The sequence below is a fragment of the Coregonus clupeaformis genome, chromosome 11 (assembly GCF_020615455.1).
Source record: "Coregonus clupeaformis isolate EN_2021a chromosome 11, ASM2061545v1, whole genome shotgun sequence".
Taxonomy (NCBI): Eukaryota; Metazoa; Chordata; class Actinopteri; order Salmoniformes; family Salmonidae; genus Coregonus; species Coregonus clupeaformis.
The window spans coordinates 4,775,285-4,794,291 of record NC_059202.1 but is presented as its reverse complement, the minus strand read 5'-3'; the positions used below and the strand labels follow the sequence as shown (position 1 = coordinate 4,794,291).

The 19,007-nt window shown below is 42.1% G+C and overlaps 1 protein-coding gene across 2 annotated transcripts; it reads right to left on the bottom strand.

The window, feature by feature from the left end:
* Positions 1–9: 9 nt before the first annotated feature.
* ttc38 (tetratricopeptide repeat domain 38) lies at positions 10–18,376 on the bottom strand. 2 transcript variants are annotated; one of them, XM_041890598.2, is made up of 14 exons: positions 18,268–18,376; positions 17,669–17,746; positions 16,367–16,448; positions 15,597–15,771; positions 13,640–13,813; positions 11,887–11,962; positions 11,494–11,613; positions 11,250–11,309; positions 10,989–11,027; positions 7,276–7,357; positions 6,980–7,154; positions 4,519–4,678; positions 3,819–3,892; positions 10–448 (listed from the first exon to the last, which is right to left on the bottom strand). In XM_041890598.2, exons 1-14 carry the CDS (start codon positions 18,295–18,297, stop codon positions 352–354), a joined length of 1,422 nt encoding a protein of 473 aa, XP_041746532.1. In that variant the 5' UTR covers positions 18,298–18,376; the 3' UTR covers positions 10–351. The 2 variants fall into 2 exon arrangements, with proteins under 2 accessions (XP_041746532.1, XP_041746533.1); XM_041890599.2 differs by having other exon boundaries at positions 12–410; positions 18,268–18,375.
* Between the last annotated feature and the right edge of the window lie 631 nt (positions 18,377–19,007).

The window sequence follows — 19,007 nt, the reverse complement described above, 5'->3', positions numbered from 1 at the left end:
TATATTGACATGAGGATTTTATATTCTGAAAATGATGTATTATATTTCAAAGTGTGTTTGCTAATAACATTTGTTTTATGACATACATTTACAGTGTTACAGAACAACATTCAATTAATCATAACATTTTCACAGTTATAGAAAACATCACTGGATATTGAACATTTTGATAATGGACCATGATGATTACACAGATGATCATTTTTATTAGGTAAAGGCCATATTCTTCAGCCAAACATCCAGTCAATTTGGATAGGGTACCTCTGCAGTAGCCCCTGGTCCAGACCCCGTGACATCCAGCTTTAGGCCCTCTGTGCCCAGGCTAGGCATGCAGGACATGGGCTCTCTGGATCAGCCGGTCAGTGAGGGGAGAGTTGGGCCTGGCTGCCTCTCGCTCCACCAACAGACATCTCCAGGAGGACAGCACAACACAAGACAAAGGAGAGTTCTAGCTTGAGTTAAGTAGAACATCTAACTGGAGAACAAAGGCTCTCAGCAATGGTAATCAACAGATACAGTACACAGTGTACTCAACACAGTATACAGAGAATTGTGTCTGTATTGCACCCAGACATTCTGTATTTTACAGACTTCAGGGGTGTCAATAAGGACACGCTTAACCATGAGAACATACTGATTAAATTCAACAGTCAAGACTGCACTATCGAGATCTTGCTACTTCTTCTACTCCCCAAACGAGTGCGCCGAAGACGAGAGAAAACATAAAAATCTTACTGGACAGAGAGAGGACCATTTTCTTAGTCATGTGTATTATATGGTGAAACGGAGAAACAAATCATGTGTATTTAGCCATTCACCTTTGTTGGGTTCTAACATGAAATGAACATATTCCTGTCATTATATTAGAACTTATTGATTATGTTACATGTATAATAAATGTACATGTTAAGGGTCAATGAACAAACTGACAAACTGAAATGGTCCACCCACGCAGACAGCGTGGTGAAGAAGGCGCATCAGAGCCTCTTCAACATCAGGAGGCTGAAGAAATTTGGCTTGGCACCTAAAACCCACAAACTTTAACAGATGCACAATTGAGAGCATCCTGTCGGGCTGTATCACCGCATGTTATGGCAACTGCACCGCCTGCAACCGCAGGGCTCTCCAGAGGGTGGTGCGGTCTTCCCAACGCATTACCGGGGGCAAACTACCCGCCCTCCAGGACACCTACAGCACCCAATGTCACAGGAAAGCCAAAAAGATAAATCAAGGACATCAACCACACGAGCTACTGCCTGTTCACCATCCAGAAGGTGAGGTCAGTATAGGTGCATCAAAGCTGGGACCGAGAGACTGAAAAACAGCTTCTATCTCAAGGCCATCAGACTGTTAAATAGCCATCACTAGCACATTAGAGGCTGCTGCTGCCTATTGAAATCACTGGCCACTTTAAGAAATGGAACACTAGTCACTAATAATGTTGACATCTTGCATTACTCATCTCATATGTATATACTGTATTCTATAATATCTTAGTCCATGCCGCTCTGTTATTGCTCGTCCATATATGTACAGTGGGGAAAAAAGTATTTAGTCAGCCACCAATTGTGCAAGTTCTCCCACTTAAAAAGATGAGAGAGGCCTGCAATTTTCATCATAGGTACACATCAACTATGACAGACAAAATGAGAAAAAAAAAATCCAGAAAATCACATTGTAGGATTTTTAATGAATTTATTTGCAAATTATGGTGGAAAATAAGTATTTGGTCACCTACAAACAAGCAAGATTTCTGGCTCTCACAGACCTGTAACTTCTTCTTTAAGAGGCTCCTCTGTCCTCCACTCATTACCTGTATTAATGGCACCTGTTTGAACTTGTTATCACTATAAAAGACACCTGTCCACAACCTCAAACAGTCACACTCCAAACTCCACTATGGCCAAGACCAAAGAGCTGTCAAAGGACACCAGAAACAAAATTGTAGACCTGCACCAGGCTGGGAAGACTGAATCTGCAATAGGTAAGCAGCTTGGTTTGAAGAAATCAACTGTGGGAGCAATTATTAGGAAATGGAAGACATACAAGACCACTGATAATCTCCCTCGATCTGGGTCTCCACGCAAGATCTCACCCCGTGGGGTCAAAATGATCACAAGAACGGTGAGCAAAAATCCCAGAACCACACGGGGGACCTAGTGAATGACCTGCAGAGAGCTGGGACCAAAGTAACAAAGCCTACCATCAGTAACACACTACGCCGCCAGGGACTCAAATCCTGCAGTGCCAGACGTGTCCCCCTGCTTAAGCCAGTACATGTCCAGGCCCGTCTGAAGTTTGCTAGAGTGCATGTGGATGATCCAGAAGAGGATTGGGAGAATGTCATATGGTCAGATGAAACCAAAATAGAACTTTTTGGTAAAAACTCAACTCGTCGTGTTTGGAGGACAAAGAATGCTGAGTTACATCCAAAGAACACCATACCTACTGTGAAGCATGGGGGTGGAAACATCATGCTTTGGGGCTGTTTTTCTGCAAAGGGACCAGGACGATTGATCCGTGTAAAGGAAAGAATGAATGGGGCCATGTATCGTGAGATTTTGATTGAAAACCTCCTTCCATCAGCAAGGGCATTGAAGATGAAACGTGGCTGGGTCTTTCAGCATGACAATGATCCCAAACACACCGCCCGGGCAACGAAGGAGTGGCTTCGTAAGAAGCATTTCAAGGTCCTGGAGTGGCCTAGCCAGTCTCCAGATCTCAACCCCATAGAAAATCTTTGGAGGGAGTTGAAAGTCCGTGATGCCCAGCGACAGCCCCAAAACATCACTGCTCTAGAGGAGATCTGCATGGAGGAATGGGCCAAAATACCAGCAACAGTGTGTGAAAACCTTGTGAAGACTTACAGAAAACGTTTGACCTGTGTCATTGCCAACAACGGGTATATAACAAAGTATTGAGAAACTTTTGTTATTGACCAAATACTTATTTTCCACCATAATTTGCAAATAAATTCATTAAAAATCCTACAATGTGATTTTCTGGATTTTTTTCCCTCATTTTGTCTGTCATAGTTGACGTGTACCTATGATGAAAATTACAGGCCTCTCTCATCTTTTTAAGTGGGAGAACTTGCACAATTGGTGGCTGACTAAATACTTTTTTTCCACACTGTATATATTCTTAATTCCATTCCTTACTTAGATTTGTGTGTATTGGGTATATGTTGTGAAATTGTTAGATATTACTGCACTGTCGGCGCTAAAAGGACAAGCATTTCGCTACACCCGCAATAACATCTGCTAAACACGTGTATGTGACAAATAAGATTTGATTTGATGGGTGAATAGGAACGTTGTGTATGGAAAGTTACTATGAGAGAAAAGGGGAACAGAGTATGACCAAGGTCTGTTGAGTAAGGTGAACAGAACGTGACTTGTAAACATCATGGAGAAGTGACCGGATGAAGAGGAGCTGCTACTAGACTGCTCAACCACGAAGACAACAGCTAGGCAGTATTGGGCAACACATAGTAGTTCTGAGAAGTTACACCCCTAATCTCGTCCTGACATATAAATGGTTGTTTGATAACGTGCAAAGTGTGATTGCAGCTGAGGCACCCAGTGGGTTGAATAAACTTGGTTTGAGCTTTTACTAGTTGTGCGCTTGAGTTTTTAACTGTTCAGAACCTAACACTTTTTTTCTCATCAATGTCTATTTTGAGAAAGGAACATGCTTGGCATCTACGTCAATGTCCAATCACAGTGACACAGTATTGAAATTACCACAGGGCTAATAACATAGCAAATTAGAGCAAAAAGCCTTTCAATTGGAGGCAGCTCATCAAGGTATTTTACCTGGCTAATGTCTGGTGATGTGTCTCTCCTGACTTCATGGCTGCGTGAATCAGCACCAGATTAAAGACATCTCTCTGAGAAATGGGAACAAACAAGGCAATTACAGTACACACAAGACACAATAGATGTTTTTACCACAGACTACTCCTCTGGATTTCCATTGCATGAGCCACATCAGTTAGGATAATTTGAATGAACATTCTACATTACCATGTCAATCCAGCATCAGTTGATAGAACATTCCAAAATTATTGCATCACAATACCAGGCAGCCATTGTGAGTGTACCCATGAGTTTACCAGTATATTGCCAGGGTCAGAGTTTCCAAGCCTGTTCTATTCATTCTTATTTCTATGGTCGTACCTACATAGGGATTGTTTGCCTATGGACGATTGCATTGTGGTTAAATTAACACAGGGTAAAATTATTTAAAATCACTCATTGCACTGTGCTTTACATTTTATTGCACTTTACATTCCCATCCATAAAGGCCTATTAGAAACACAGACTGCTATAGCCTGAATGCCTCAGTGAATGTATATCAAAGGTCCTTTTCTCTGACATAGATTATAACTATTCCTGGCCTAAAAAGCACTTTTGAAAGACATTCCCCATTGAACATACCTTTTAGTCCAGGCATAGGCTTCAAAGCCCATAGCGCTCCTGAAAACCCCCCTGATTGTTCACAAATGGGGCTCACCTGCGCATCACTGCCTCCTATCTCCATCATGCGGTAGCGTATGGGCTGCAGGAGCTCCACGGCGCGGCTGTAGTTGCCTTGGTCGTACTCCAGCAGGGCCTGACACATGGGCAGCCCCACGCTGCCAGCCAGCTGGTGCTGGTAGTTCTCCTCTGGAACACTGGACACACAGCAGGAGAAGATCGAAGACAATGGAGTTGTCAAAAGCCCTATGCAAACTTACAAAAAATGTACGCTCTCACTGAACTGTATGTGATCCCTGCAGAAATGGAACCAACAACCGTGGTGTTACTAGCTTCATGCTCTTACTCTCTGAGCCACACAGGACCAGGAATCATATTGGAATTATAAAGATTAGGTCTGAGATTTATTCTGTACTGTCAGATACAGTTCATGGCCATAAACGTTAGGGTTTCATCATTACACAGCCAGACTAAAGGTAAAATGGATTTACAAAACGTTGTAGGATTAACATTTAATAATGGATACTGTAGGGCATTACTGCATGTGAATGCAGAAGAGAGAAAAATGTGAAACTCTAAAACGACAATACATCACACCAGACAGAGTTAGTTTCATAAAATCTCTAGTCTAGACTATGCATTCCAATATGATTCCTAGACACTGGTGTGAAACAGGGTAGCATTTTATCACCTATTCTGTTCTCAATATATATTAATGATCTCACTCTGGCCATCAAAGCCCTAGAAAAGGGTGTCTGTCTAAACAATGAACAAGTGTCTGTTCTTTTATATGCAGATAACATTGTATTGATCTCTGAAACTGAAGATGAGCTTCAAGAAATGTTAAATATTGGTGTGAACAATGGAACCTGAATATCAAGGTAGACAAAAGTAAGGTAGTACACTATAGGAACTATACAATGCCTAGAACACCTTTCATTTTCTCCTGTGGTCCTGCCATATGAGATGTCAGTGAGTACAAGTAATACATTTTTGAATTACAATGTGTCTGTTAAGTACGAAGCTAACCATGTGAGTCGTGCCCTTGGTGCCATCATTACAGTGTAAAGCCACGGGTGCCCTACCTTTTAAATGTGTATGTAGTTTTTGTAATGATGATTCCATTGAAACTGAAGCTCATACCTTGCTTTACTGTGGGTTATACAACGAAATTAGGGATGCTCTTTGTCAGCTGTCCAGCATAAAATGAACATTTTAACGGTATTGATGAAAATAGATTGTGAAATGTTATTTGGTAACAATAATGTAAATGCCTGCGCCAAAGCCTGCCACCTTATCCTCCAACGGAGATGTTTCTTTTATAAGTGCCTATTTGTCCTTTCATCCACTGTACTTTGCTTTGTTTATGCATACGTGTATAGATGATGTAATGCATTATAGATGACGTCTGTACCATTTTTGACTATGATTGTTTTTAGGTGTCTCAAAACTCAATTTGAGTGGTCCACAATGTATTTTTTTGTTATTGTTTTTGGTATCATTGTGGAGTGACAAATGTTTTCTAACTATGCATGCATCACTGTTCACAAACACGGAAACAAAGGATGCCTCAAATAAATTAAATAAACGACAAGTATAATTATTGAGACATTCTATTTCTATGGGTAGCCTACTCTATATGTCATGGTCTAAGGAAAGTGTTGGAGCCAATTTGGGTGCAACTTATATTTTGGTATTATTCTGAGAATTATACTCCCGACCACTAGGGGCAGACAAATGGTGGTGGTAAACATCAGGTGATCTATAAAGACACATGGTGTTTGAACGTAATGGTGTGTGTGGCTGGTGGGAGAGCTCACCAAACAACGCAAGAAACACCAAATGAGATACAAAGGATTACTACAGTCAACTCTATGGATCAACATTCATTTAAGAACCACTATTGCTAAGTTTGAGGCACGTAAAGAACAAGTCTATTTGCTACCATCCACTCAACTGGTGACATTGGCTACTTAGAATTGTTTGATTTTCCAGAAGAAAATTGTCATAACAGAAAGCATTAAGTGAACAAAATCAATTTACCAAAAGCTCATACATCTGTAAGAGCCCAGTCGGCCAGCATAATGGAGTTGAGTTTTCCTCTCCTCACTTTGGGAATTGATTTTTTCCCCTCTCAAAAAGCTGCATTGGCCCAAAGGTGCCTTGGCAGCCTCCACGCTACATTTTCTTGTTACGTAACATTCAGAAACATGACATCTGCCCAGGATTGGATTTTTTCACAGAAGGGGTGGTTCGCTGAGGAACATAGTGTATAGAGCCTGTGGTCAGGGGTGTCAGAACACATTACAGCCACACACGTAAACACCACCACCTGTGGGATCGGCCCTGCTCTCCCTCTCCACTCTGAGGCTTCTCCCTCTCTCGCTCCCCCCCCCAGTCCCTGCCATACTCCCACTCATTTTCTCCTCATGTGTTATGTAAGGGGGCTGTGTGGGAGTTTCATAAGCCAGCGGTGGTAGCGGTGGTGTGGTGCTCACTTGGCCCGCTCCCGGAGGCCCTCCAGCAGGCGCTGGGACTGGGCCGCTCCCCCGGACTCCTTGGCTCCCAGCGACGACATGAGGAAGTGGAGGTCGTTGAACAACAGCACATGGTCGTCAGTGTGGGGCTCTGTGAGCTGCTGCAGCTCCCGCCAGCGGTCTTTCACACACACACCTGACACACAGGAATAAAGTAAATCAAGACACACAAACATTGAAGACAGGTTTATAGATAACACACACACACACAGTCAGCTGAGTGTAACAGTAAGACTAGAGTAGTAAGAGCATCTAACCCTCCATCTCCAGCCTGTAGAGTAGAGAGCAGGCGTCCACAGTGTCCAACATGGCCCCTGAAGCCCTACCGCGCCGAGACACCTGAGGGGAAACAGTCACTTCTGTTCAGTACACAGACTGCAGCCGTATGGGTGACTTAAAACGCCTCTCCAACAAGGGAATATCAATTTGCTCATATTTGCTTTACTTTCTGGAATTTATACAGTAGTTTTCTATCCATTCCCAATGTACCAATAAAATAATAAAGGGCAGATTTGACTGCTGTATTGCATATTATAAAATGACAGCATATATTCCAGAGACACCATGTAGCTTTAGTTTTCATATTTTCCAGGGCCGTAACTACATACACGAGGACACCGAGGTTCGGACCTCTAATATGTTTGGACACACCTACTCATTCCAGGGTTTTTCTTTATTTTTACTATAAAAGTGAAGACATCAAAACTATGAAATAACACATGGAATCATGTAGTAACCAAAAAAGTGTTAAACAAATTTACATTTACATTTTAGTCATTTAGCAGACGCTCTTATCCAGAGCGACTTACAGTTAGTGAGTGCATACATTATTTTTTTGTATTATTATTTTCATACTGGCCCCCTGTGGGAATTGAACCCACAACCCTGGCGTTGCAAACGCCATGCTCTACCAACTGAGCTACATCCCTGCCGGCCATTCCCTCCCCTACCCTGGACAACGTTGGGCCAACTGTGCGCCGCCCCATGGGTCTCCCGGTCGCGGCCGGCTACGACAGAGCCAAATATTTTATATTTGAGATTCTTCAAAGTAGCCACCCTTTGCCTTGATGACAGCTTGGCATTCTCTCAACCAGCTTCATGAGGTAGTCACCTGGAATGCATTTCAATTAACAGATGTGCCTTGTTAAAAGTGAATTTGTGGAATTTCTTTCCTTCTTAATGCGTTTGATGTTGAGATGTGTCTGTGACTTGAACTCTGAAGCATTTATTTGGGCTGCAATTTCTGAGGCTGGTAACGCTAATGAACTTATCCTCTGCAGCAGAGGTAACTCTGGGTCTTCCATTCCTGTGGCGCTCCTCATGACAGCCAGTTTCATCATAGCGCTTGATGGTTTTTGCGACTGCACTTGAAGCAACTTTCAAAGTTCTTGAAATGTTCCGGATTGACTGACCTTCATGTCTTAAAGTAATGATGGACTGTCGTTTCTCTTTGCTTATTTGAGCTGTTCTTGCCATAATATGGACTTGGTCTTTTACCAAATAGGGCTATCTTCTGTATACCCCCCTACCTTGTCACAACACAACTGATTGGCTCAAATGCATTAAGGAAAGAAATTCCACAAATTAACTTTTAACAAGGCACACCTGTTAATTTAAATTTAAAAGTGACTACCTCATGAAGCTGGTTGAGAGAATGCCAAGAGTGTGCAAAGCTGTCATCAAGGCAAAGGGTGGCTACATTGAAGAATCTCAAATATATTTCGATTTGTTTAACACTTTTTTGGTTACCACATGATTCCATGTGTGTTATTTCATAGTTTTGATGTCTTCACTATTATTCTACAATGTAGAAAATAGTAAAAATAAAGAAAAACCCTTGAATGAGTAGGTGTGTCCAAACTTTTGACTGGTACTGTATACATATACAGTTGAAGTCAGAAGTTAACATACACCTTAGCCAAATATATTTAAACTCTGTTTTTCACAATTCCTGACATTTAATCCTAGTAAAAATTCCCTGTCTTAGGTCAGTTAGGATCACCACTTTATTTTAAGAATGTGAAATGTCAGAGTAATAGTAGAGAGAATGATTTATTTCAGCCTTTATTTATTTCATCACATTCCCAGTGGGTCAGAAGTTTACATACACTCAATTAGTATTCAGTAGCATTGCCTTTAAATTGTTTAACTTGGGTCAAACGTTTCGGGTAGCCTTCCACAAGCTTCCCACAATAAGTTGGGGGAATTTTGGCTCATTCCTCCTGACAGAGCTGGTGTAACTGAGTCAGGTTTGTAGGCCTCCTTGCTCGCACACGCTTTTTCAGTTCTGCCCACATATTTTCTATAGGATTGAGATCAGGGCTTTGTGATGGCCACTCCAATACCTTGACTTTGTTGTCCTTAAGCCATTTTGCCACAACTTTGGAAGGATTCTTGGGGTCATTGTCCATTTGGAAGACCCATTAGCGACCAAGCTTTAACTTCCTGACTGATGTCTTGAGATGTTGCTTCAATATATCCACATAATTGTCCTTCCTCATGATGCCATCTATTTTGTGAAGTGCACCAGTCCCTCCTGCAGCAAAGCACCCCCACAGCATGATGCTGCCACCCCCGTGCTTCACGGTTGGGATGGTGTTCTTCGGCTTGCAAGCACCCCCTTTTTCCTCCAAACATAACGGTCATTATGGCCAAACAGTTCTATTTTTGTTTCATCAGACCAGAGGATATTTCTCCAAAAAGTACGATCTTTTTCCCCATGTGCAGTTGCAAACCGTAGTCTGGCTTTTTTATGGCGGTTTTGGAGCAGTGGCTTCTTCCTTGCTGAGCGGCCTTTCAGGTTATGTCGATATAGGACTCGTTTTACTGTGGATATAGATACTTTTGTACCTGTTTCCTCCAGCATCTTCACAAGGTCCTTTGCTGTTGTTCTGGGATTGATTTGCACTTTTCGCACCAAAGTACGTTCATCTCTAGGAGACAGAACACGTCTCCTTCCTGAGCGGTATGACGTCTGCGTGGTCCCATGGTGTTTATACTTGCGTACTATTGTTTGTACAGATGAACGTGGTACCTTCAGGCGTTTGGAAATTGCTCCCAAGGATGAACCAAACTTGTGGAGGTCTACAATGTATTTTCTGAGGTCTTGGCTGATTTATTTTGATTTTCCCATGAGGTCAAGCAAAGAGGCACTGAGTTTGAAGGTAGGCCTTGAAATACATCCACAGGTACACCTCCAATTGACTCAAATTATGTCAATTAGCCTATCAGAAGCTTCTAAAGCCATGACATCATTTTCTGGAATTTTCCAAGCTGTTTAAGGCACAGTCAACTTAGTGTATGTAAACTTCTGACCCACTGGAATTGTGATACAGTGAATTATAAGTGAAATAATCTGTCTGTAAACAATTGTTGGAAAAATGACTTGTGTCATGCACTAAGTAGATGTCCTAACTGACTTGCCAAAACTATAGTTTGTTAACAAGAAATTTGTGGAGTGGTTGAAAAATGAGTTTTAATGACTCCAACCTAATTGTATGTAAACTTCCGACTTCAACTGTACATATATATACATACATACATACACACTGAACCAGAAGTATGTGGACACCTGCTCGTCAAACATCTCATTCCAAAATCATGGGCATTAATATGTAGTTAGTCTCCCCTTTGCTGCAATATCAGCCTCCACTCTTCTGTGAAGGCTTTCCAATAGATGTAGGAGCATTGCTGCGGGGACTTTCAGACCTCAATAAAACGCCAACCCTAGTTACGGCCCTGATTTGTTCATTATTTTTGAACAAAAACAGATTGAACTTCTATTTTTGACTTTAGACCTGACTGACACATGGACCCCCAGTCTGCAGCACTCAGCAGTACAACATTACCACACCATATTGCTTTTACGCTGCTCCCATAAGTGCTGCTACGGTAGGATTCTTGGGCGGCCTCTGGCACACCGTCTACGAGGCCAAATTAGTCTTGATGAAAACTTATTGAGAGCACTAACCTGGCTGTCGAATATGTTCAGAGCTGCATCATACTCTCCCTGCGAGGGAGAAAACACAAATAAATCCCAAAAATTGAAAAACAAGCATGAGTCAAAGTTAATTATACAGATAATGCACACTAATACAAATGTAATGTCCTACTGTAATCAACATTACACTTCAGAGAACCCACGGGAAGGTACAACAAATATAAATTGTATCCCAACAGTCCTTCTGCCTGATAACAGTGCACTTGACTGGAGCGGTTCATCAATATGTACCTTCTCGATGAAGTATAGGGCCCAATGCCAGTAGTTATGACAGGCTAGCATGTCACATCCCTGCAAATGAAAACATCTCATTCATTACCTATTTACACAGATAGTTGAAGCCTGGTCCCAGAGCTGTATGCATTGGCGTGACAATGACCATAGGAGTTGGCAAAACAGCACAAACCGATCTGGTACCAGGCCATATTGAGGTGTTGAATGACATGCAGCAGAGGGACTCGTGATGACAACCCACCGCCCAGTCTTTCTCTGTGCTCTCCATGAACTTGAGGCCCTTTTCCACCTCTGCCTTCATCTCGTGGACGTGGGCTACAGAGTGGACACACCAAGCATCCTCCGGGGTCAGAGCCAGGCCCTGGAGGGCAGAGGTTAGAGGAGAAGGACTTTCACTGGACCATGTCTATGCCAATTACCTCTGATGGTAGCACATTGGTCAGTCCAGTCCAGCAGAGTTGATTGCCTATGCCAATGAAACTTCTGCACAATAATAGATGTCTTCTGAATGTGGTTTGATTGTCCAACCTTGATGGCAATTTAACCAGCAGAGACCATTTTATGATGACAGAATGAATGATTTACAGCTGCAAATAATTTCCATGGCAAATTGACACTGCGAGGAACATCTTACCTCTTTAGCCATTTTCTCAGCCTGGTCATAAAAATGAGTCTCCAGAAGTCCAAAGGAATATAAGCCTTTTAGGTAGCTGCAGGCAAAAGTACAAGAATAAAAGCAGTGCTATAGCAATACCAGACCCGAGGCTAGCTAGCTAGTTCATTATTTTCTGTGTAGTGCATTTAAGGATGAATTATAAACACCTTGTTATAATAAATAGCCATCAACTTGTTTTAGAAAAATCGATGGAATCATTCGATTTGAATCAACTGTTGGGACTCTTTTCATGGTCTGACTGCCAGTGGCGATTGTTGATCACCATAAGCACTAATATACAGAGGCAATTACTATGTAGCTGAGACGGAGCCTCTGACGGATTACTACAAGCCTTAAGGAGTTATTTCACTAGAATGGCCCTCAAGAGTTCACATAATATGAAAATTATGGTATTACCAAGAAGGCTATATCCGACAAACCTTGAGTCTCAAGTCTAAAGTACACTGAACAAAAATATAAAAACGCAACATGCAACAATTTCTAAGAATTTACTGAGTTACAGTTCATAAGGAAATTAGTCTATTTAAATAAATAAATTAGGCCCTAATCTATGGATTTCACATGAATGGGAATATAGATATGCATCTGTTGGTCACAGATACCTTTAAAAAAGCTAGGGGTGTGGATCAGAAATGTTCACGCTCCATGTCGCGCTGCCTCATGCAGCATGACATCCCCTTCGCATAGAGTTGATCAGGCTGGTGATTATGGCCTGTGGAATGTTGTCCCACTCCTCTTCAAAGGCTTTGCGAAGTTGCTGGATATTGGTGGAAAGTGGAACACGCTATCGTACATGTCGACCTAGAGCATCCCAAACATGCTCAATGGGTGACATGTCTGGTGAGTTTGCAGGCCATGGAAGAACTGGGACAATTCCAGCTTCCAGGAATTATGTATAGATCCTTGCGTCATGGGACCGTGCATTATCATGCTGAAACATGAGGTGATGGCGGCGGGTGAATGGCACAACAATGGGCCTCAGGATCTCGTCATGGTATCTCTGTGCATTCAAATTGCCATCGATAAAAATGCAATTGCGTTCATTGTCCATAGCTTATGCCTGCCGATACCATAACCCCACCGCCACCATGGGGCACTCTGTTCACAACGTTGACATCAGCAAACCGCTCGCCCACACGACGCCATACACGCTGTCTGTCATCTGCCCGGTACAGTTGAAACCGGGATTCATCCGTGAAGAGCACACTTCTCCAGCGTGCCAGTGGCCATCGAAGGTGAACATTTACCCACTGAAGTCGGTTAAGACGCCGAACTGCAGTCAGGTCAACAACCTGGTGAGGACGACGAGCACACAGATGAGCTTCCCTGAGATGGTTTCTGACAGTGTGTGCAGAAATTATTCGGTTGTGCAAACCCACAGTTTCATCAGCTTCTTGATATGCCACACCTGTCAGGTGGATGGATTATCTTGGCAAAGGAGAAATGCTCATTAACAGGGATGGAAACAAATTTGGGCACAAAATCTGAGATAAATAAGCTTTTTGTGCATATGAAACATTTCTGGGATCTTTTATTTCAGCTCATGAAACATGGGACCAACACTTTACAAGTTGCATGACATTTTTCTTCAGTAAATGCCATGAACCTATCACAATGCCCCGACAAGGGTAATCAGATACCCTTGGTACAGTTAACAATAGCATATCCTCAGAGTACAAAGAAGACCCACGTGCAATTGTGTAAACCCTACCTATAGAGAGGCATGTGGGGCTTCCAGTGAGGCAGCACCCGGGCCACAGAGTCTCTCATCTGGGTCTGGGCCCCCAGGTAGAAGAAGCCGTCGTGGGCAAACTTCAGGGCGAGCAGGTCAGTAGGATGTTCCACCAGGATCTCCTCCCACACGTCACATGCCTTAGGGAAACTCCTACAGGGGACAGCCAGTAGTTATTCTCTATTGTCTCAAGTCAGATTAAAACCACAGGAACGCAATGAAAGCAAATCAACATTAGATTAAATGAGAAATGTTACCTTGGTTTTAGATTGGAGTTGTGCTACATAATTGTGCTCTTGGACACTAATATTATAACTCTATTGCCTAGATGTGTTGACTTTTTAAGGAAGGAACTGTTTTTAGAAGCATGTGGCGTAGTCATAAGGCTGAGTCCCGTGGTAAAAACAAAGGTACTGGTGTATGAATGGTCTGTTTTGCTGGGTGACCTCAATCCTCCAGGGATTTCCTTTGACCCGGTTCCAATGCTATTACTCAAGACGAGCCAAACAGATGTGTTTTGTTTACGCTTGTGGAATCTCTTCTGCTGTCCAAGATTTGGACCTCAATCTCAGTGCTATGACACTTCTATTGTCCCCTGGGATCAACAAAGTAAATCAGGGCCTGTATCCACAAACCGTCTCAGAGTAGAAAATGCCCTACTCTTATGGGTAAAAATAAAAGCTATGCATGAAGCCTCTTTAGTCATAAGATTCCCACCTAGTCTACATATTTAAGAGACCACATGAGCTGTCCTAATCAGTTAAGTTACTAGCAGGTGTCTTGATAATAGAAAAATCCAGTGAGTCAGTGGTTCCTGCGCCACATGCAATTGCTTTGGAGTTGTTAAAATGTTTTGATACTTCTATATGATCAATCCATAAGTAATCTAGACCTACATGTAACAGTATCTCTTGCGTTTTTGACAATGATTTCACGAGGTCTATTTCACAATTATATATGCTTGAATATTTATAACAACTAGGCTAATAAATAAACATGTTTTTATTTTTTATTATTTAATTACCTACATCATGTTATTTCAAGTTATCCTTTTGGAACACAACATCACATTGTAAAAAAATTCTAAATTGGGCATGCCTATAAATTGGCCAATTGAAGGCATCTAGGGCTTATGTTAACTTTGTATGCAACGTTGTATGCAACATTATCGGCAAGTGACTTGATGCCTAGAGTGTAATCATTATGCCAATTCTGTTGCAAAACGTTTTGCATCAGAAACCGGTCACTCCAAATGGAAAACGCAAACGAGAGTTTCTATTGGACAAACTCAGGTAGGGCCCTCCCCGCTTCTTTCCGTTTGCTTCTGTTTGGTTCTTAAATGGTAAACGGTTTATGTAATGAATACACCACTACTGTACCAAAGCGATTCTGAGTTGTTAAACGGGAGTGACAAGTGTGTTGACATAATGGTAATATTGTCCAAATTCTGCTTTTAACAACCATCCGAATTGGTAATGCATGCCAACATATTAGGCAATAATTAAGAGTGGGTAAAGTGATTGTGTCAGGTGAAAATTAGAACAAACTTTTTACCATTGCAACATTTGATGTACAGTCACATTCACCGTGGTTGTCTGAAGCCCGTTACCTATAGAGTTCACAGATGGTGATGCCTTACTGCGATTGGTTATTCCCCATCATTTGCAACAATGTCAAAGAGTGTCATCACCATCTTTCCTTTGCGGTAACTCAAACTGTCGTGATTACCAGCTGAGAAACTTTTATGAGTTGATTTTACTCCTGGCTCAGAGTTTGTCTGGGCAGTCCTACCATCATCCTAAAACCTACTCTTAGCTGGGAGTTTATTTTTTGGTCTTAAAAACAGGTTACCAGGAGTCCTAGGACGTTTTCTGAGATGTTTTGTGGATACGGGCCCAGATCTCTCTCAGATCTCCAGTGGTTCCCTGGTTCTCACCCCTTGGAGAAGTGCTCCATGGCCCTGACGTGCAGCCTCTCCCTGGTGGTAATGTCCTGCTGGATCTGGCTGAGCTCTACGGTCCTCTTCACCGCGCTGGCCAGGCGCTCATTCAGACGCACCGAACTCCCCGTCCCCACCAGCTCCAGCCCCGTGCTTATCACATGACCCATCACTACAGGGCACAGGGACACTTTTGATAAGTTTGAAGGCCTACTCAACCCCTAGCCTCTACCCCTAGATACTCATTCACTCTTCTCTCAAAAGCTAGTAGTGATAAATGTAGACCCTCAGAGTTAACATCGGATAGTTGGAATTCAACCTCATAGCTCCAATCCTAGACACTTCTCAATGATCTGAAAGAATTGTATGGATGTAAAATAATATGGCCATGGCTCCACCTCGTCATCTGAAAGGCTAGGTAGGTAGAATTTCCACCAGATTGGTTACACCCATCTGCTCCGTTCAGATCTATGAGAAGTGTCTTGACATAAGGCAAGGGTTGATTTCAGACTGGGAAGTTCACAGCACTGTACTACACTCAAATGTTAGCCTAATCCTCAATGTTACCATTTTGTACTGTATTTAGACTGAAGTCCTGAATGTAGCCTACTGAGTGTCATTGCTATAGCCTTAACAATGCTCCAGTAACCTCTTCCCAATGATTGTTAATAACGTATCTTTATGGGCTGAATATGATTCTGTGCAGACCTACTAAGGGTTTAACACCCACACAATGCTATCTTTTTATGTTTTATGTTCTTACATACCAAAGTCCGGGTCAGCCGACTTGACTGCAGAGATGCATCCCTCGATTCCTCCAAGGGTCTCATCATTGCGCCAGGTTACATACTGGGGTTTAAGATAACCACACCCAAAAAATAAACAGAATGTGTTCAGATCATAAAAAAGAACATATTTCTCTCTCTCCGGTAAGTTGTTAGGTTTATGTCAGCAATTATACATAATTACCATTTTGTGAGTGTGTTTTTTTCCCACAAGGATAAAGGCTATTTTAGGCTATGGGGTTAGATTTAGGGTTGCAACAGTGGAGGCTCCTCAGAGGAGGAAAGGGAGGACCATCCTACTCAGTGAATTTCAGAAATTTTTAAAGTGAAACATTTGAAAAAGTTATCCTTTTTACATTTTAGTCATTTAGCAGACGCTCTTATCCATAACGTGTGGTGAGTTGTTGACTCAAAGAGAGAGAAAGACAATAATTGAACAGTTAAATTCATTTCTTCAAAAATTGAGAAGCAGCAGCAGCAGAGAGCACATGGACGAGGCTGTGATATAGGCTGTGTAGTGGTTAGCGTTAGCAGTTATGGTATGAAGGTTTGGCTTGGAGAAGTTTTTCACCTGGTCACAGACAGCTGTTCGTGTCGTGCACTGAAGTTGACAAGCGAAGGGAAAAGGTGAAAGGAGGAGAGCGCATAGATTCGAGAAGGAATTATACAAGAAGCAAAGTGATGACACTGTATGTGGCTGCTACAGAAGTTATCTGTGTGTGAGGGTGATCAGGGATGTTTTCATTCCACTGATTCTGTTGCAAAACGTTTCCTAAACCGAAGCTAATGGAACAGGGATGGACCTGCCTGAATTTGTCCAATAGAAAGTCTCATTTTAGTTTAACTGTTTGGACTACTGATTACACCCCTGATCAGCTAGATGCTGGCGGTATTGAATGTGTCACTGTCTGTCACCTTGATTACTCCAATTTGTCTCAACCTCTGCACCTACGTTATAAACGTTCATTTGTAGGCTAGGTTGTAGCTACCTCATGATGGTTATAGGGCAAATTCAAGTATCATGTAGTAGCCTAAACCTATCGATTGTTACATTGAGCTGGGTGAATAGGATATGAATGAGTCATCCAATATGCTGTAATAGAAATAAGGCCATCCTCCCTAATCTAAATGTCACCAACCGCCACTGGGTTACAATTAGGGTAAGAGGTTTAGTATTAAAGGTTTGGGGTTATGGAAAATGGGAATCAATTGTTTGGTCCCCACAAGGATAGTAAAACAAACGTGTGTGTGTGTGTGTGTAGACAGCGCTAATGAAATGACTACCTGAGTGAGTATAGCATCATACATTTTGCAGGCCTCATTGCTGGATGTGGACAATGGTAGACCCTCTGCCCTCCAAGCCTAAGGAAAGAGAAAGCTGTTATTACACTAACCTTATGTCCCTTGAGAGGAAACTATAAACTGTTAGCCTTAGGAGACTTGTTATCAAGCAGGATTTTAGCGTGTGCAGGAAAATTGTGTCCCTCGGCCAAAGTCCATGTGTCTTCATCAGTTCATAAAACTCTAAACACCTTCGCTGCCTAGGCTACTGCAATAGAAAATCGTTTATCGCGATAGAAATGTAGCCTACAAAAGTTACAGTAGCCTATGCAGCTTGCCGTCATGCTTCCATACACACTGATGTTATCGACAAAGACAGGGCAATATTGTAAAATGTAACTTCTCCATTGTAAATAAAGCAACTGTTAACCTCTATCTGAAATTTGACATGGCCAATCAATCAATAGCGCAGTAGCTTTATGCAAGGAAACAACCTGTGGGATGTAGCCTATTTTTTACTTTCCCGATATCATAGTCTATTCAATTTAAACAACAATACTATGCAATACATAACACGCAGCCTTGGTCATTGGTTATCTTACCTGACAATCCCTGAAACTAGACGCAATCATTTCTCCTAACTGCAGCTGTCTTTTTCTTTGGGCGTCTAAAAACTTTTCCGTTTCGACTGCACACACCCGCCCCTTGTACAGAGGTGATACACAGAAATACCGGAGTGGACATTTCAACCAGGAGGTGGCTTGGATCAAAATCTGTCAGTAGTGTAAAGAATAGATGCCAGGTTTTTTCCTTGTCGCACGTATATCCCAATTGGAGTACAAAGTGAAAGTGAAAATTAGACTACCTTTCACTAATTTGTCACAGGTAAATGTTACACATTATGTCACGTCGGGTAGATTCTGAGACAGTTGTCCTTATTTGATGTAGCCTTTGTCATAGAACAAGCACTCCTGGTTTTAATTGGGCAACTATTCAAGCTGAGCCATTCATTAGAGAATCCGGACCAAGTTCAGTAGCCAAACGTTGCAGATAGAAATGCATAGAGCCGAGGTGATTCCTTATTCTACATGTTAGAGGCATGTTTGTTCTACTGTGGTATCTGAGGAATGTATGACTTTGCTAACGTTTTCAAATGGTATCTGAGAGGATGTTTATTCAGCTTAGGGGAGCATCTGGGGAGCAGTTTTATGGGGGACACCCCATAGAACAGAGGAAGTCTGTTGTGTGGAGACAGGTGATTGGTCTGTATGGGAAACCACCCATATCATGGTAAAGATTATAAATACATGGTTGAGACAAAGGAGGTGAGAACAAACATATT

What these genes read in the sequence shown, in the direction of transcription:
- ttc38 (XM_041890598.2), bottom strand. Translation starts at nt 18,297, where the DNA reads ATGATTGCGTCTAGTTTCAGGGATTGTCAG. An exon ending in GGCCTCCGGGAGCGGGCCAA is followed by an intron (nt 4,679 to 6,979) that starts GTGAGCACCACA and finishes CTGTGTGTCCAG; the next exon opens with TGTTCCAGAGGAGAACTACC. An exon ending in CATCACCAGACATTAGCCAG is followed by an intron (nt 449 to 3,818) that starts GTAAAATACCTT and finishes AACTCAAGCTAG; the next exon opens with AACTCTCCTTTGTCTTGTGT.